The sequence below is a fragment of the Rana temporaria genome, chromosome 3 (assembly GCF_905171775.1).
Source record: "Rana temporaria chromosome 3, aRanTem1.1, whole genome shotgun sequence".
NCBI classification, from domain to species: Eukaryota; Metazoa; Chordata; class Amphibia; order Anura; family Ranidae; genus Rana; species Rana temporaria.
The window spans coordinates 382,487,481-382,507,604 of record NC_053491.1 but is presented as its reverse complement, the minus strand read 5'-3'; the positions used below and the strand labels follow the sequence as shown (position 1 = coordinate 382,507,604).

The 20,124-nt window shown below is 42.8% G+C and overlaps 2 protein-coding genes across 2 annotated transcripts in view; one reads left to right on the top strand and one right to left on the bottom strand.

Moving 5' to 3' along the window:
- SLC13A4 (solute carrier family 13 member 4) overlaps positions 1-1,471 on the top strand; it is a 98,511-nt gene extending 97,040 nt beyond the window's left edge. The window contains exon 16 of the mRNA XM_040345678.1: positions 1,026-1,471. Within this exon, the coding sequence (XP_040201612.1) occupies positions 1,026-1,163 (138 nt within the window). The 3' untranslated portion in view covers positions 1,164-1,471. The remainder of the gene's footprint in view (positions 1-1,025) is intronic.
- Positions 1,472-6,669: 5,198 nt separating this feature from the next.
- STMP1 (short transmembrane mitochondrial protein 1) lies at positions 6,670-14,891 on the bottom strand. Its single transcript, XM_040345677.1, has 3 exons — positions 14,785-14,891; positions 13,867-13,920; positions 6,670-7,091 (listed from the first exon to the last, which is right to left on the bottom strand). Exons 1-3 carry the CDS (start codon positions 14,797-14,799, stop codon positions 7,011-7,013), a joined length of 150 nt encoding a protein of 49 aa, XP_040201611.1. The 5' UTR covers positions 14,800-14,891; the 3' UTR covers positions 6,670-7,010.
- Positions 14,892-20,124: the final 5,233 nt, after the last annotated feature.

Genomic DNA, 20,124 nt, shown 5'->3' with positions numbered 1-20,124 from the left:
CAATCCTCTCCAGGCTGCGGTCATCCCTGCTGCTTGTGCACCCTTTTCCCTTCCACATAACTTTCTATTAATGTGCTTTGATACAGCACTTTGGGAACATCCAACTTCTTTTGCAATTACCTTGTAAGGCTGCTTTCCCTCCTTATGGAGGGTGTCAATGATGGTTTTCTGCACAACTGTCAGGTCAGCAGTCTTTCCCATATGATTGTGATTCCTACTGAACCAGACTGAGAGACCATTTAAAGGCTTAGGAACCCTTTTGCAGGTGTTATGGCTTAATTAGCTGATTAGAGTGGGACACTTTGAGCCTAGAATATTACACCTTTTCACAATTTTATGAGATTGTGGATTTGGGGTTTTCATGAGCCGTAAGCCATAATCATCACAATTATGACAAATCATGGCTTAAAGTATCTTGCTTTGCATGTAATGAGTCTATCTCATGTATTAGTTTCACCTTTTAAGTTGCATTAGTAAAAAAAATTAAGTTTTGCACGATATTCAAATTTTTCGAGTTTCACCTGTATACTCCTACTCATTATTGAGTTAGTCTTTACTTACTCCAATTATATATGTATATCTTCTACTGCATTTTTCTTCAAATCAGCTTCTGCTTATCTTTTGACAAACAATGACCACATATTCTCCTATCCAATATCCCCAACAATGGGCTTGAACCAGAAATGCGTCGGGTATCGGAGATTTTTCAGAAATTGTAGAGTATTAACAAAATAATTCTATGCCTGTTAAGTACTTATGTTATGTTTTTGTTATTCCTCAGTTTTTTTATGTTATGTTTGTATGTATGTGTGATCAAATTTTATATCTATAAATAAATGCTTTTGTTCCTGCAATAGTGGTGTTGTGGCCTTTAAAATCCCAATCAAGGGGGGGTTTCTTTTTTCCTATATATCAGGGATGTGGCAACACTACACCAATCTCTGACATGGTTAAAACGTATCTATATTTGAGTACACTGAAGTCTGTAGCTTGTATAATTTGTTCTAAATGTTGTCTTCTTGTAGGTGAAGGCAGGCCTAGGAGTGAACCTGATTGGTCTGAGTATCATCATGGTGGCTATTAACACCTGGGGCATCAGCCTTTTCCAGCTGGACACATTCCCAGAATGGGCAATGATTCACAACACCACGGAGCACCTGTGAGCCGGCCTGGGTACCCGGGGTCGACTGGGACTGCTGGAACATCTGTGTCGCAATAGCAGAACAGAGAGCACCAGAGAGTTCCCAACAGGCCTGCGATAGAGCTGCACACCAAAGGACCACTAGTTTTCACCGACAGCTGCTGTCTGCTTTTGTATGACCTAAATGTAATCCCTTTACATTTCTCCCAATACACCAGTTTGTAGGGGCCCATTTTCTAGTGTCCATGTAGCATTTTAAAGGATTCTATCAAAATGCAGAACAAACACCACTGTGAAAAGCCGCAGAACAGGTTGTTTCTCCATCCTGGACATGATGCTTCTATCTTATACTTCTTTTTTTATAATTGCCTTTTTTTTTGTATCTTATACTTCTTACATGGGTATTCTGCTTTTTAACAGGGTCCCTTTTAAGCAGACTAAATAGAATAGTAAATTATAAATTTAATTTCTAGTTTCAAAATGCATAGAAACCTAAAACAAGTATATTTGTCTATGCAGAAACAAAGCAACAGGTTTGATGTAATGGGATAGACCCCCAGCATACTGTGCCTTTGCTCCCCGACCACTTCATGCAGCCATTTAAAGTAAACCGGTCATCAGAAACATGCTGCCACCACTGGTCTCTCCTGCAAATGCTGGTTACTTGGCTATTATGCTGATACCACTTGCTTCAGTACTTTGAATCACTGACCTGGAACAGGAATGCAGATAAAGTCTTATTTTTTTCAAACTTTTTTGATTTTGCATATTTATCCCAGGTCAGTAAATCTTAAAATATTAAAGCCACTATCAGCCAGCAATTTTGTGAGGAGTCCGTTTTTTTAATGCTTGCAGTTCCTGGGGGGAAACCACTGCTCCAGACTTCCTTTGGCCAATGGGTGCAGTGACCAATGTAGTCACATGGTCTCTGGTGAAGTAGTTTGGAGTGAGTTAAGTTTGGCAAAACCAGCTCTACTTAAAAACTGATTCTAGCTAGCTCTTTCTCCAGGAAAGGCATTAAAACAAAGATTTTTGCTGGCTATGGATTTACAAAACAGAATACAGCCGTGGTAAAAACGTTTTGAGAATTACACAACTATTATCTTCTACAAAGTCTGTTGCCTCAGTTTTTTATGATGGCCAAATTGCATATACTCCAGAATTGCAATGTCCCTCATTGCCATGAAATGAACTTAATCCCTTAAAAAACATTTCCACTGCAATTGTGAAGAAAGCTTCAGGGTGCCCAAGAAATCCAGCAAGCACCAGGACCGTCTCCTACATTTAATTCAGCTGTGGGGATCGGGGCACCACCAGTGCAGAGCTTGCTCAGGAATGGCAGCAGGCAGGTGTGAGTGCATCTAAATCATGGTGCTGAACCTGTGGCTCTCCAGCTGTTGCAAAACTTACAATTCCCATACTGCCTCAGCCTTTGGGAGACATGCTTGTACCTGTCAGCGGCTTGCAATGCCTCATGGGAATTGTAGTTCCGCAACAGCTGGAGAGCCACAGGTTGAGCACCCATGATCTAAATGCACATTGAGACAAGACTTTTGGAGGATGGTCTGGCGTCAAGAAGGGCAGCAAAGAAGGCACTTCTCTCCAGGAACAGACTGATATTCTTCAGAAGGTACAGGGGTTGGACTGCTGAGGACTGGAGTAAAGTCATTTCTCTGATGAATCCCTTTTCCAATTGTTTGGGGCATCCAGAAAAAAAAAAACCTTGTCCAGAGAAGAAAAGGTGAGCGCTACCCATCAGTCCTGTGTCATGCCAACAGTAAAGAATCCTGAGACCATTCATGTGTGGGGTTGCTTCTCAGTCAAGGAAGTGCACTCTCTCACAAATTTTGCCTAAGAATACAGCCATGAATAAAGAATGATACAAAAACATCCTTCAAGGGCACTTCTCCCAACATCCAAGAACAGTTTGGTGACAAACTATGCCTTATCCAGCATTTTGCCATAAGGGGAAAAGTGATAACCAAGTGGCTTGTGGAAACAAAACATCAACATTTTGGGTCCATGGCCAGGAAACGCTCCAGACCTTAAGCCCATTGGGAACTTGTGGTCCATCCTCAAGAAGTGGGTGAGCAAAAAAAAACCCCCACAAATTATGACAAACACCAAGCATTGGTTTTGCAAGAATGGGCTGCCATCAGTCAGGATGTGGCCCAGAAGTTGATGGACGTCATGCCAGGACGAATTGCAGAGGTCTTGAAAAAGAAGGGTCAACACTGCAAATATAGACTTTTTGCATAAACTTCATGTAATTGTCCATTAAAGCCTTTGACACTTATGAAATGCTTGTAATTATACTTCAGTATATCATAGTAGCATATGACAAAAAGATCTAAAAACACTGAAGCAGCAGATTTTGTGAAAGTTAATTTTTGTGTCATTCTCAAAACTTTTGGCCATGGCTGTAGGTAAAGTCAGGAAGAATTTCCACACTACAGTGGAGCTGTGTTGTGTTGACTGAGTCACAGATCATGTGTGTTGTGTTGACTGAGTCACAGATCAAGTGCCTTGTTCCCCATCAACGAAACCCTGGCTGTTCGAAGATCCATAGAAAATGAAGCTTACTTGTTTTATGAATACTATTGTTTATTTGATCATTATCTCAAAGTCCCATAGAACCCTAGTTATGAGGACATTGCTGGAGAAGGTCGAGAGCCTCATGGGAACGAAGCTTGCTTTTAGTTAAGTTAATGAGGTGCTTAACAGAGGACAAGAGGTCACACAGGGTAGCTAAAATTCAAAAGTCTGCATATATACCCATCAAAAAACACAGGAGCAGGGAGAGCCAGACAGATATTGAAATCTATAAATAGTTAATTGTTTTCCGTTAAATATTCAACACGTTTCAGATTTTCTAAAGGGGCTTCCTTCTTCACAGCTAAAAACAGTGATCTGAGCAACAGCAGATCAGTTTTTTTTTTTGTTGCTCTACATCTTTACAGTAAAGCAAAATCCTATCACTGAAATCTGATATAATTTCTAACATGTTAATGAAATTTGAAACCATGTTCAAGCTTTGTAAATCTGCAGCTTTCATTAAAATAATCCCTGGTGAACGTGCCACACACTTCCTATTATGGGTTAACAACGCTTTGTGCCCGTCTCCCAATTGCGCTCCCTGCAATGCTGCACGTACCCCTGGTGGATTCTAAAAGAAGTTGTGCCGACACACATGGTGCAGACATGGTCTACAATGGTCACTACCAAGAAGCTGGTGGAAAACAATTATATGCAGACAGGAAGGGGCTGAAAGGATCAGCAGCTCGGAGATGAAGAAAAATGAAAACATATTATAGCAAAATGAAAAACATGATGTGAATGTATAATATATATGTAAAGTGCTGCGTAAATTGATGGAGCTATAAAAGGTACCTGTAATAATAATAAATTATAGTGTTTATAACATACAGTGGTTTACCAAACCTTCATCCATTTAGGATTTAGGAACTGCCTAAAGCCCTGATGAAAGGGGGCCTTTAATCCTCTTGCTGCCACCAACACCCATATCTCTCTACAATGCTACCACATAGGAAGGTGGTTCATAGGGCCATGGTTCAGGTTAACGCTAAATTGATGAGAGTTAATGGCTTTTAAGGTGTCCGTTTATGAAGCAGTGAATTCTATTCACTGCTTCGTTCCTCCTCGGCTATCACGGGTAAAGCTTTTTTCTCCTCTGTGTGCCGGTTTATCAAGCGGAGGAAGATCGCTTCACCCTTGGAGGGAGTGAATGATCTACCAACGCTTCTAACACTGGAGAACTGGCCCCTGATACTGGAATCTCGTGAGACTCTACGAGATTAGGGGTGGACTGACCATTCAGGCTCTCGTGCTGAGGCAAGTAGGGACTATGAGAGCAGTGGCGTAATAAGTGGGGTATCACACTCTAGGGGGGGTTTCAGGCCGGGCCACCCCCCTCCCGGTTTATATCAAGGACAGCGCTGGCAGTGAAAGGCACAGGCAGTCAGGGAGGAGGCAAGCTGGGGGGGGCTGTGCGGGGTGCAGGGTGACACACCGCTGCACAAACCATCCCCTCCTCTCGGCTGCGCGGCTGTGTCTGAGCACTGGATGGAAGGGGAGGGGGGCTCAAAACATGATACGACGGCATCTCGGCTAGATCCGACAGGCGTACGTCTTCGTACGCCGTCGGATCTTAGATGCAATTTTCGGCGGGCCCGCTAGGTGGCGTTTCCTTTGAAATCCGCGTTGAGTATTCAAATTAGCTATTTCCGACGATCCACGAACGTACGAACGGCCGTCGCATTTTTTTTACGTCGTTTCCGTTCGGCTTTTTTTCGGCGTATAGTTAAAAGCTGCTATATGGTGGCGTACTCAATGTTAAGTATGGGCGTCGTTCCCGCCTCGCATTTTGAATTTTTTACATTGTTTGCGTAAGTATGTCCGTGAATGGGGCTGGACGCCATTTACGTTCATGTCGAAAACAATGACGTCCTATGCGACATTCATTTGAGCAATGCACCCTGGGATATTTAGGGACGTCGCATGCGCAGTTCGTTCGGCGCGGGGACACGCTTCGTTTAAATGAAACACGCCCCCTACCCGCCGAATTTGAATTCCGCGCCCTTAACGCCGCGAGAGATACACTACGCCGCCGTAGCTTACGGCGCGAATTCTTTCGGGATTCAAACCAAACAAAGAGTAACTTACAGCGGCGAGCGTATCTTATCTTTTGCTAGAAAATTTAGAACCTTCCAAACATATTATATATTTTTAAAGCGGTGGTTCACCCACACTAACAACATTTGAGCATTAAATTAGGCATAGTAGCGCGAGCTACAGTATGCCTGTATTGATTTTTTTAGCCCGGTACTCACTGTGCAATCCTCTATAGAAGATTCCGAGCTCCCCGCGGGGAATGGGCGTTCTATCAAGAGGGGAGATGATTGACGGCCGGCTATGGCACGTCACGCTCCCCAAAGATAGCCGGAACAGGGGTCTCGGCTCTTCACGGCGCCTGCGCACAGACTATGCGCAGGCGCCGTGAAGCGCCAAGTCCTATTTCGGCTATTTCCGGAGAAGCGTGACGTCCATAGCCGGCGTCAATCATCCTCCCTCTTGATAGGGAACGCCCATTTCCCCCGCGGGCAGTCGGATCGTTCTATAGAGGATTGCACAGTGAGTACCGGGCTAAAAAAATCAATACAGGCATACTGTAGCTCGCGCTACTATGCCTAATTTAATGCTATACAAAAAAAAAAAAATGTTTCATTAGGGGTGAACCCCAGCTTTAAATAAAGTGTAATTAAGTTGAATTTTTTTCCCCCTGAAAATATGGATTTGGATAAAACTATGCAACTAAAAAAAAAATTGCAACCATGATTTAAATTTTCCAGGGTTTGCATTTTCAGAAGATAATTTTGTATACTGATGCTTCAGGCCTAAAATGTGTGACCAGGCATAAGCATTATTTATTTTATTACACAAAGGTGCTGTACTGCATCCAAATTGCATTCTGGGTTATATTACTGGACTGTTTAAAACTCACAATTCACACAGTGATCATTTTTAATGTAAACAAATAATACGCTGTTTTTATAGTAACAGTTATTGAACTTTATTAAACCCTCTAAAGCAAAAAGCGGCAGTTATCTTTCGAAAGATGCAGTCTAACGTTTATCTAGTTTTCCCATCGCAGAGTCAACCGCAATATGCACTTCCGCTGGGGCGAAGAGGTGGTAGGATGACCCACAAAAGACATTTCTGCTGGGAAAGAATGTCAACACTGAATGATATAGTTCCGAGTGCGATCCGCAATGCCATCCGCCCCAAGGAGGCTTACAGATATAGAGAGATGTAGACCAGAGACACAGGGATTCCTGGCCAAGATGCAGCACTAAGACTTGTCACCTCGGGGGTTTCTTTTAGCATCTAGATCTTTCTTGAAGTTTTCCAATTTTTTGGACAGGTCAGGCACCTTAAGAAGAAGAGGAAAGAAAAGGATTTAATGAGAAACCAAGTCATTGCAATGAGTTTTAATCTTATTGAAAGGAATTTGATGCCGCTTTTATACGCTGTGGCCACATTTTCAGGACCTTGTGCAAGTACTTCACCAGGTGGTGATCTGTGTGTCAAGGAAATGCAGGTCAGCACCCTCACTGAACAAAAGACAATTACAGTGGTTTACACTGAAAGTGTACAAAGCTCTGTGTACATGCTTGCAATAATATGGGTAGAAAAGGGGGCATCAACGACAATTCCTGTGCCCTACTATTAAGCTACATACACATGGGTATATGGAGTTTTGCAATGTTGGCAGCAAGATCCTGCATTTAAGTTGACCAAACGCAAATGTTTTAGGCAAGTGTAATACTGAAAATTAAGAATGCGGTTAGAAGTGTTAGTTTATTTTTTATCAATGAACAAAATGGAAAGTAAATGAACAGAAGAGGAATCCAATCAATATTTGATGTGACCGCCCTTTTCCCCTCAAAACGAAATTCTTCTAGGTACACTTGCACACAGTTTTTGAAGGAACCCGGCAGGTAGGTTGTTCCAAAGATCCTCTGTGGATGTAGGCTGCCCCAAATCCTTCTGTCTCTTGGTGTGATCCCAGACAGACGGGATGATGAGATCAGGGCTCTGTGGGGGCCAAACCATCATTTCCAGGACTCCTTGTTCTTTTTTTTACACTGAAGATAGTTCCTAACGACATTGGCTGTATGTTTGGGGGTGGTTGTCCTGCCGCAAAATAAAATTTTGGGTCCAATCACACGCCTCCCTGATGTTATGGCATGATGCATAAACATCTGCCTGTATTTCTCAGCATTAATCCTGACCAAATCTACAACTCCATTTTCTGCACCCCAGTTCCTATAATTTCGTGCATGGTTAAGTTGCTTAATCTTGTTTCCATGTCAGAGGTGTGGCTTTTTGGCCAAAGATTCTTCCGTGAATACCACTTCTGGCCAGACTTCTGTGGACAGTAGATGGTGTAGTGGGTCCACCAGTCTGTGCTGATGGCACTGCTGTACATCTTTCGATGGTTGAAGGGAAGCATGATAGCCCTTTCATCTGCTGCATTATGTTTCCTTGGCCAACCACTGCATCTACAGTCATTAACGTTGTCCGGTTAATGAAACGGGAAACAAAAAAAAAACTTGAGGCAGCACATCTTGAAAACCCTGTCCCGCTTTGAAATCTTTGAGTGAGACCCCGCTGATGCAGGTATAACTACTTTGGGGTCTTGTTACTGTGCTCTGTCTTGCATGGTGTATGACCTGCAACATAAAACCGTCTTCCACAACCTCATCTTAGCAGAGTTTGTCTGTTCCTCACCCAGTTTTAACCCCTCCTACAGCTGTTTTTGTTTCAGGTCATGACCGTTTGAACCTACATATGAAATTCTTAATACCCGACTCTAATCCTACAAAATCGCTGACTTTGTGCAAGTGTAAGGATTGATGCTGGTTTTAAAGGGGGTTGTAAAGGGAAAACATTTTTTTTCATAATAAGCATCCTTTACCTGCAGACATTCCTCTTTTCACTTCCTCATTGTTCGTTTTTGCTCAGGAAGTTGCTCTATTTCTTCTCCGTTTTGTTTCACTTCCTGCTTGTCTGATTTACTGACCACAGTGATGGGAGGCTTTACGGCGGTGGTCAGTGACGTGCTCGCCCCCTCCTGGAACTACATTGTGCGGCAGAAGCTCTCTACGTGTTAGAGACTTCAAGGAGGTAGGTGAATTACTGGCGCGTGCCGCAATGCATACTGGGAAATGTAGTTCTTACATGAACGAGCGATGCAAACCCAGGGAAGTGAATGAGAGAACAGAAACTAGAATGCCGGAGGGTGATATAGATGAAGGAATTTAATAGGTATTTACTCTTAACAGAATCATTACACTATTCTGTTCTGTATCTTGCAGACATTAATTTAGGCAAAAAAAAATTTCCTTTACAACTCCTTTAAAGCCAAAAGGGTAGTCACATCAGATATTGATTTGAGTTAGTTTTCTTCCATTTGCCAATTTGTAAATGGATTAAAACATTCATGTTTGAAAGCATTCTTACATTACAGCATTTCTTCACACCTGTCTAAAACACTTACACCCTATTGTTCAATACAGGGTTGACAAATTTGCTTGGAATCTAGGAGCCAGCTAAAAAAGTTAGGAGCCAGGAAAACGCACCCCGTCCCGACGAGCTTGCGTGCAGAAGCTAACACATACGTGAGTAGCGCCTGCATATGTAAACGGTGTTTAAACCACACACGTGAGGTATTGCGCCGCGAGTTGGTAGAGCGAGAGCAATAATTCTACAGCCCTAGTCCTTCTCTGTAACTCAAAACATGCAACCTGTAGATTTTTTTAAACGTCGCCTATGAAGATTTTAAAGGGTAAAAGTTTGTCGGCATTCACGAGCGGACGCGAATTTTGAAGCGTGACATGATGGGGTATGTATTTACTCGGCGTAAACATTATATTTCATAATATTAAAAAAAATGGGGATAACTTTACTGTTGTCTTATTTAAATAAAAAAAAAAGTGTCATTTGTTCCCCAAAAAAGTGCGCTTGTAAGACCGCTGCGCAAATACAGCGTGACAGAAAGTATTGCAATGATCGCCATTTTATTCTCTAGGGTGTTAGGATAAAAAATATATATAAATGTTTGGGGTTCTAATTAGAGGGAAGAAGATGGCAGTGAAAAATGACATTAGAATTGCTGTTTAACTTGTAATGCTTAACTTGTAATACCAACGGCCACCACCAGATGGCGCCAGCTCACACATCTGGTGGTAATAACTTTTAATACCAACGGCTCACCACCAGATGGCACCAGCTCATCTTCCAAGCCAAGTCGCCAGGACACCATTTCTAGTCGCCATGGCGACCTGGCGCCCGGGATTTGTCAAGCCCTGGTTCAATACATTACCAGAATTGCTGTGATTGTTCCATGAAATACATGCTCCCCCATACCTGGAAGTACTGGTTACCCAACAGAGTTCCAATAGAAAAAAGAAGCAAAGTAAAAGGGGAAAGAAAGTATGAGCTATTGATGGGACTCGTTATTTCTGTACTTTATGCAAAAAAGCAGTCTATATGTAAATTATGAACACATAGGGTAGCTCCAATGCACATGTATTACTGCCAAGTTGTAAACAGAAACAAGTTTTTTTTTATACATTAGATACCCTGTCACCACCCTTGCCCCTCCCTACATAATCTTTAACTATAAAGTGTCACTTAAGTGACAGCTAGGGGTCTGCTGAAATCACATCCAAGAGGGTGGCTCCCGGCAGCAGTCTGAGGTCTTTTGGATGTCTACACAAGAGAGGCTTTTTACAGATAAATAGCCTAAAAATGTTAAACACCACATTTATTTATTTATTTATTATTTTTGGATAGCTTGGGAAACAGGTTACAGCTATTCAGTGCGTTTTAACCCTGCTTCACTTCATCCAAAGTAAAAAAAAAAAAAAAAAAAAAAAAAAAAAAACAGAAAAAGAAACTAAGGCCCGGATTTCAGATACATTTTCGTATCTATCGGGGGGTCGTAGTGTATCTCAGATACACTACGCCGCAACTTAGGGCGCAAGTTCCGTATTCAGAAAGAACTTGCGCCCTAAAGGTTACGGCGGCGTAGTTGGTAAATGTGTCGGCGCAAGTCCGCCTAATTAAAAATGTGGATGATTGTGGGCGTGTTTTATTTAAATTTCTTGTGACCCCACGTAATTGACGTTTCTTAAGCACGGGCGCATGCGGCCGTCCGTGAACGTTTCAAGTGCGCATGCTCCAAATTACGCCCCAAACTGTCAATGCTTTCGACGTGAACGTAACTTACGTACAGCCCTATATTCACGAACGACTTACGCAAACAACGTAAATACGACGCTGTTCGTTTGTTTCCAACGTCAATACCCAACATGACTTACCCCTGCTTTATGAGGGGGAACTTTAGCGCCGGAAAAAGTCCTTACGTAAACGACGTTAAAAAAAATGCGCCGGGCGGACGTACGTTTCTGAATCGGCGTATCTACCTAATTTGCATATTCGACGCGGAAATCTACGGAAGTGCCACCTAGCGGCCAGCGAAATTAATTGCAGCCTAAGATACGACGGTGTAAGAGACTTACGCCGGCCGTATCTTAGTAAAATTCTGGCGTATCTTGCTTTCTGAATACAGAAAGAAGATACGCCGGCGCTTCGTAGAATTTACGCGGCGTATCAATAGATACGCCGACGTAAAGGCTATCTGAATCCGGGCCTAAGACTATAAAAATTATATGTAAAGGAAACCTACAGTGGATATAAAAAGTCCACACACCCCTGTTAAAGTGTCCTGTGATGTAAAAAAAAAAATAATAAAAAAAAAAAAAAAAAAAGAAGATCAGCAGAGAGAGAAAAAAAATTATATATATTTTTTTTATTAAGGGGTAGAGCATTGCAAACATTAAAGCGGTATTAAACCCAAAAACAATCACTTAATGCAACTTGCCAATCCTTAGATGTGATGGTCATTTTTTTTAAGGTTTACTTGCCCTCATTTTTACCTGATAATCTGGCCAGTAAGTCTGTTTTTAAAAGCACACGTTTTCTTGCAGATGAAGCACTTACCGTTTAACACTGACAGGGGTGCTTACAGTGATCAGTTTGTATTTATGTTAAACCTTTATTTCAAAAAGGAGAATTTTTGCCGCAACTGCTTATAAATCATTCACTTTAGTGTATTGCACCATTCTAAAATGAAAACTTTAATGGGTCATTACAATTCTGGGTATTACACAACATAAAAGTCTATAAAACAATCTGTGCTATCTTGTTCACTCCACAATATCTTTACTAGGGCCCCCACATGTGGCCGAGGTCCTCCAATCATAAAAGCCCTCAACCTCTGTTAGTACTTCCCCTATTACAGAAAGAGATCTTAGCTTTATAGGTACTTTATCTTCTCTGGTTACAACTTTCCTGTCAACATGGGCACCCTGACTGGTCTGCGGCTAAGTAAACTGTGATGCACGGGTGTTCTGATGGCTTAATATGGGAACCAGCATATTAAACGGTTGTAAAGGTTTGTCTTTTATTTTCTAAAATGGTTCCTTTAAGCTAGTGCATTGTTGGTTCCACTTACCTTTTCCTTCAATTTCCCTTCTAAATGTTCCCCCCCCCCCCCTTTGTTTGAATTTCTCACTTCCTGTTTCTCCTCAGTAAGCTTTCCACCATCATGCGAGCGGTGGAAAGGTCATTTAGAACACCTTACTGAGGAGGAACAGGAAGTGAGAAATTCAGACAAAGAAAACAAAAGAAAAAGAACATTTAGGAAGGGGAAGATTGAAGGAAAAGGTAAGTGAACCAACAATGCACTAGCTTTAAAGGAACCTATTTAGAAAATAAAAAACGAACCTTTACAACCCCTTTAACCGTTTCAGCAACATGAGCTACAGTAGCTCTTCTATTGAATCAGACTACATAAGCCATCTTTGCTCCTCACATCAATGAACCTTGGCCGCTCCATGACCCTGTTGCCAGTTTGCCGATTTCTTTCATTGGATCACTGTAGAACCAGAGCTGATGTATGGGAGCTGTCCTGACTTAGTTGTGTAGCCATTACAATTTAGTCGCTCAAATCCTTCCGCTTGCCCATTTTTCTTCTTTCGACACATCAACTTCAGGGACATGTTTACTTGCTGCCTAATATATTCTACCCACTTTCAGGTGCCATTGTAACAAGATAAGCAAAGCTATTCACTTTGTCAGTCAAAATGCTAAGGCCGATTGTTGAACTGTATATAGAGCCGTCATAAATACTAATAAAATCAGCACTCTGGTAAAACAAATATTTAGTCAACCTTTAAAGGGTTAGTTCATGCGCAAGTTAAGTTTTAGATACAGGTGAGGCATGAGGTGCAAAGTCACCCCTGGTATATTGTATGTCTTATACGCCAACAGTTTAAGCTCCTAGCCATAATTCCCGGCCTTGTTGCTGACGACCTCGTAGTTTTGAGTGTCCCCGCCCAACTTTGTGTATTCCAGCTTTTCCTACATTCTCTACAATTTATAAAAATCCAGCAGAGATCATGGGAGTGCCTCATGATGCACACGTCGGAGGGTTTAGGATAATAGCCCAGCGCAAGGATGGTGGAAACCCCTCAATGTGCACTGCAAGTAAGCAAGCCCACAAACTCAGCACTGGAATGGTAGAGCTCCTCATAATGGGCACATCAGCTGTACAGAGCAAGAGAATTCCATGTAGGGATGGTGGGAGCCCCTCATAATGGGCACATCAGCTGTACAGAGCAAGAGAATTCCGTGTAGGGATGGTGAGAGCCCCTCATAATGGGCACAGCAGCAGTACAGACCAAGGGCAAGAGAACCGGATAGGGAGAGAGTGCAAGGCACAGCAGCAGTACAGACAAGGGACAGTGGGAGCCCCTCATAATGGGCATAGAAAGTGTGCAGACCAAGGGAACTCAGTGTAGCAATGGTGGGAGCCCCTCATAATGGGCATGGTGTGCAGCTCCAGGAACTCGGCATAAGGTTTGTGGGAATCCCTCATAATGGACACAGCAGGTATGCAGGCCCAGGAATAGCACATTGATCTCACTAACAGAAACAGTGTGTGTGTGTGTGTGTGGGGGTGGGGGTGGGGGGGTGTTAACCCTCTAGCATCTGCCAAACACTGAAATATCAGTTTAGGGTTGACTGACCATTTAAGCCCCATCTAATATTCCCAGATAGATTAGACAAGTACTCACCTCATACGTCTGAGCCAAGTACATTCCCACCACATTCCCCAAGGCAAACCCCAACTGAAAGGGAAAAAAAAAGAGAGAGAGACCATCAGCTGTCTGTATACATAACAAGAAACCCATACCTCACCCAGAACTCTGTACCAACTGTAGGCTTGATTCACAACGTATTATGCCAGGATGAGGATACTTAAGCAAGCCAAAGATTACACAGTTTTCATTCCTTCAACAACAACAGGTGTAAGGAAAGAAAATCACTTGATACACTGACTGTCGATGGGGGGAATCCCTACCACTGCACTATTGTGTTTTGTTTGACAGCAAACCTGCCAGCAGAACACATGGATCACTGCTAGCAGGTATAGCTACCTGCAGGGATCGCATGCAAATTATATATATATATATATATATATATATAATATATATATATATATATATATAATCTGGTTGCACTGAAGTCGATTGATGGACTGACTTCAGTACAACATGCCTGGCCATAGATGGATCGATATTGCTTAATCTGATTTCACTGCACACTGAGCTTCTACAAAAATAAGTGCATTTATTATTTTTCTCTAAAGGAGAACTAATCCTTTTACTCTCCCCCAGTCCATCAAAAAAATAAATAAAAAAAAAACACATACAAGTGAGACGCTCAGGTTACATTAAAAGCGTTGTGCACAGGCTTAGCGTCCATTCTCTAGGAGCAAGCAGAGGTTCTGACATAGATTGTGACTCTTCCTCACTCCTCACAACACTTAAAGGAAACCTAAGAGCAAGGATGTGTACCCATAGACCTGTTTTTACATACATTACTAAGGGATCCCTCCCTACAAGATACACTGAGCTGTCATACTACAACCTTAGCACTTTCCAGCCCAGCTAGGGAAGGTTAGGTGTTCTTCTTAAACTCTAATAACTCACCAAGAACTGAAACATGATGTATCCCTCGACCTGCAAAAGCTTCAACTACTCCAGGACACTTAACTTCCTACTTCCGCAGGAAGCTTTCCGGACGCCATTTTTATATAGGGCAATGCAATTCAAGTTCGTAGGTTCCACTATGGGCGGTGGCGACATCTAGTGACCAATAGTGAGAATGCAGTATGGTTTTTACCTAAAAGCGCACAATTAGCAGATAAATCATAGATGTAGAAGGCATCCACACTCTTAACAGGATACTGTTGTAAAGACGCAACTGAAAACGAGATTGGTAATCCGCTCCAGCATTATATAATAAGAAATTGGATGGCTAGCATTTTCTGTTCCAAGATGTGAAAATTATTATTATTATTTATTTATTTTTGCCCACAAATCTTTAATGTTTTTCTGTTTTGGATCCCAGTCCGCTAAGGGGTCCTCGTTTCTACAAGGTTTACTTTTATTCTACCTTTTCTGGGACCAAAGATCAGATAATTGTTAAGCAATATCATAATTCCTAACATATATTCTGGATAGCTTTGAAGTATTTAATTGTTCATGGCTATCTGCCTTTTAAAACCCATTTGTACCAGAACACGGTGCAGGAAACACACTCCAGTTGTGATCTGCAGCCGGTGTCAATATTAAGTTAACCACTTCTGCTCCTGAAGGATTTAATCACTTCCTGACCAGGTCATTTTTTGCGCTATGACTAAGCACTAGATATTAGTGTGAAACGCGTGAGCTGTATATCCCACTGACTGCTGTGACTTGTAGTACTTTTATCTTTTTACTAATTATGCATTAATTACGCTTTATGCATTGCCGACACCTTCTGAGAGGACATTGATTGCCAATTGCATCCATCTCGAGCGGTAACCTCCCTTTCTAATTTTTTTGCAATACAGCACTGCGTTGCTTTAACTGACAATTGCGCAGTCGTGCAACGCTGTACCCAAACAAAATTGATGTCCTTTTTTTCTCCACAAATGGAGCTTTCTTTTGGTGGTATTTGATCACCTCTGTGGTTTATTTTTTGTGCTGTAAACAAAAAAAGATCAACAATTTTGAAAATAAATAAATAATAATTTTTTACCCTCTGCTATAAAACATTTCCAAGAAAAATGTAAAAAAAAAAAACGAATTTATTCATCAGTTTAGGCCGATATATATTCTGCTACATATTTTTGGTAAAAATAATTTCAATAAGCTTATACAGATTGGTTTGCGCAAAAGTTATCGCTTGTACAAAATAGGGGCTAGATTTATGGCATTTTTATTATTATATTTTTCTTACTAGTAATGGCCGCGATCTGTGATTTTTAGCGGAACTGCAACATTGCAGTGGACAGATCAGACACCTATCTGACATTTTCGACTCTTTTTTGGGAACCAGTGACATTATTACAGTAATCAGTGCTAAAAATATGCACCATTATTGTATTATTGACACTGCCAGGGAAGGGGTTAACCTCAGTGGCGATCGAGGGGTTAAATGTTTTCCCTGCAGGTGTTTTCTAACTGTATGGGGGATGGTGTGACTGGGGAAACACACAGATCCATCCTCCTGCTTAGCAGAAAGACAGGACCTGTGTGATCTCCCCTGTCAGAACGGAGATCTGCCTAGTCTACGCAGGCAAATCCCTTTTTGTTCTGTCACTGCGGGGAACGATCGTGGGTGGCCCGCAGACCCGCTGATTGGCTCCCCTGCAGGCCAAAGGGAGTTCCTGGGCCAATGTACACCTACGGCAAATTGCGGGATCGTGCCACCTTGCCGCAGTATAAGGACAGTGGCTGGTCGGAAAGTGGTTAAAGTAGTAGTAAACTTGGGCATGTTTAAAAAACAAACAAAAAAAACCCTGCATAATGTGCTAGTATGCAATGCATACTAGCACATTATGAAATACTTACCATAGAACAGCTGACAGGGATTCCATCTTCACCTGGTCTTCCTTCCGGGTTTGGAGGCTGCCAGGCAACGATTATGTCACTCCCACGCATGCATGCGGGAGTCACAGGAACGGCACACACTCTGAAGGAACGGCACGGGTATGACGTTCCTTCAGAGCACATGTGTCGATGACATCACCGGTTGCATGCTGTGTGAGTATCTCCTAAGCACCGCAAGTTTAGGAGAAATATCCTGTACCCAAAAAATCTGGTCACCTTACTTTAAAGACACCTCAAACACAGGTCACAAAGGCAGTGTGTTTCCCCACACCTGATTGCATGGTACTGAAGTAGCAGTGCATTTCCAAAAGTAGTGCATGCACTACTTTTGGTGCAGTGAGATTTTAGCCCATTCAAAATGAGTGCACTGAAATCGCACTGCACATGAATCGCACTGGAATGCACAACGTCATCCTGTGCAATACCCAGTGTGAACCAGCCTGTACTGTACACACCCCAGAGTAATACAAAATAAATGTAGCGCTACCACCGGAGGAGCCGCTGATTTGTTTTTGGGATCAGCGTTTTTTAAGTTACCTTGATGCAGTCTAGGGGTGCAGTTGAAGAAACAGAGCAGTGAGCGAAGGTCCAGACAGTGAATAAAGGTTTTCCAATGCTTTATTTCCAGGCCAACATCAAATGGGAAAGGAAAGGCTGATGAAGGAAAAGAGAAAAATCTTGCTGTGTCAGGCCTGGATATGAACCGAGCAGTCCTGCTGTCAGTAGTATCAGATTGTGGTTCGTCGCCACTCTAGCCAGAGTGGGTGAAGTGCCCCCGGACAGACCCCTATCATAAGCCTGGCAGCCGAGGTGTCATTTTAGATTTAGCTGGGAGGAACAGGTCTCTCTCACAGGCCTGGCTCTAGGGCCTCTGCTACAGGCCTATTACTTTAAGCGTGCTAGATGGATGATTGAAGCAAATCCTCCCAGTAAGTTTTAGCATAGGTCATCGGATGACAGCAAAGCATACCTGTCAGCATTCCAGTCACCAGATCCCCGATTGGTTCGTTCAAGCCCTGTTGGACAACCTGCCTCCGGGTTCTCCTCAAACTGACCCCCCAATCGAACGCCACCCAGCCTGGGATCCTCTCAATAGAACTGGGACCCAGTAAGTCACTGGAGTCCCTTTTCACCTCTGGATGAGGTTCTGCGTAGCCTGCAAATGTGGACAGGTGGGCCGCGCTGGCAGGGTCCATGGATGCGTGCACCCAAAAGGTGGATGCCGCACCTGGAACCGGGACCCGCAAAGATTTTAGAGCACATGACATCTGTCACAGATATACTCTCCCCCAGCATGCCCCGCGAGGGAAAACTCCTCTGATTGGCTGCTGGGGAAAAAAAATTCTGCCAGAACCCCTCTGGTGCCGACTGCCGGCCAGGGATGGCACTGCATCCCTAGAGCACAGACTGACCCAGTGGACATTTCTGGAACGACAGAAGTCCCAATTTAGCAGATTGCGAATGGGACAAAATAACTCTCCCATTCCCCACTAACTTTAGCGTAGTGCCCATACTGAAAGTAAGGGGGCGCTATATAAACATGACAAGATATTTACTGTGTAAGTAGAAGTATTTTTCAGTGAAAGAGTTCAGTTGGCTATGGCCCCCAAGTCATTCTAATGGTCCTTTAAGCCAGACTCACATCTATTCAAGTCCACTATTGTCTGTTTAAAAGGATGGAAAATATGGTATTGGTAAACTAAACAAAAAAAAACCCATACATACTGAGCTCTAACCCCGATGAAGTCACGTGATGATGACAACACGCGTAGGAAATACGGACACCGGAAGTGACATCCTGGCTGCGAGCTCGCCTGATACACTGCACTTATTATTTTATTAAAATGTGAGTACTTGTCCCTTTTGCTGCATATGTAATAAAACTAATTGAGTTTAAAAACATACTACACTATAGAACTTCCCTTACATTTCTTTATTAGAGATGTACAGAACTGTTCGCCGGCGAATAATTTGCGGCGATTTTTGCGCGTTCGCCGCTGCGGGCGAACATATGCGATGTTCGATCCGCCTCCTATTAATTAACATTGAGCAAACTTTGACCCTCTACCTCACAGTCAGCAGACACATTCCAGCCAATCAGCAGCATACCCTCCCTCCCTGACCCTCCCACCTCTCGGGGCATCCATTTTAGATTCATTCTGAACCTGCATTCTTAGTGAGAGGAGGGAGAGTGTTGCTGCTGCTGAATTTATAGGGAAATCTATAGCTAGGCTAGTGTTTTCAGTGTCCATTCCAGTCCTGAAAGACTCATCTGATCTCTGCTGTAAGGACAGCACCCCAAAAAGCCCTTTTTATGGCTAGTATATCAGTCTTTTTTTTTCTCTCTGTAATCTAATTGCAGTTGCCTGCTAGGCAGCATGTGTGTGTCAGGATCACAGCGTACACTATGCCCAGTGCCACCCACCACTCATCTATCTTGGTGGCACAGTAGATAACATTAAAAAAAATTTTTTTTACTGCAATAGAATAGTAGTCAGTTGCCTGGCTGCCAGCGTGTGTCAGGGGTACAGCGTACACTGTGCCCAATGCCACCCACCACTCATCTATCTTGGTGGCACAGTACATAACATTTAAAAAAAATATATATTTGACTGCAATAGAATAGTAGTCAGTTGCCTGGCTGCCAGCGTGTGTCAGGGGTTCAGCGTACACTGTGCCCAGTGCCACCCACCACTCATCTATCTTGGTGGCACAGTACATAACATTTAAAAAACATTTTTTTTTACTGCAATCGAATAGTAGTCAGTTGCCTGGCTGCCAGCGTGTGTCAGGGTTACAGCGTACACTGTGCCCAGTGCCACCCACCACTCATCTATCTTGGTGGCACAGTAGATAACATTTAAAAACATTTATTTTTTTACTGCAATAGAATAGTAGTCAGTTGCCTGGCTGCCAGCATGTGTCAGGGGTACAGCGTACACTGTGCCCAGTGCCACCCACCACTCATCTATCTTGGTGGCACAGTACATAACATTTAAAAAAAAAATATTGGACTGCAATAGAATAGTAGTCAGTTGCCTGGCTGCCAGCGTGTGTCAGGGGTACAGCGTACACTGTGCCCAGTGCCACCCACCACTCATCTATCTTGGTGGCACAGTACATAACATTTAAACATTTTTTTTTTACTGCAATAGAATAATAGTCAGTTGCCTGGCTGCCAGCGTGTGTCAGGGGTACAGCGTACACTGTGCCCAGTGCCACCCACCACTCATCTATCTTGGTGGCACAGTACATAACATTTAAAAAAAAATATTTGACTGCAATAGAATAGTAGTCAGTTGCCTGGCTGCCAGCGCGTGTCAGGGGTACAGCGTGGACTGTGCCCAGTGTCACCCACCACTAATCTATCTTGGTGGCACAGTAGATAACATT

What these genes read in the sequence shown, in the direction of transcription:
- STMP1 (XM_040345677.1), bottom strand. An exon ending in ACTTGGCTCAGACGTATGAG is followed by an intron (nt 7,092 to 13,866) that starts GTGAGTACTTGT and finishes CTTCTTCTTAAG; the next exon opens with GTGCCTGACCTGTCCAAAAA.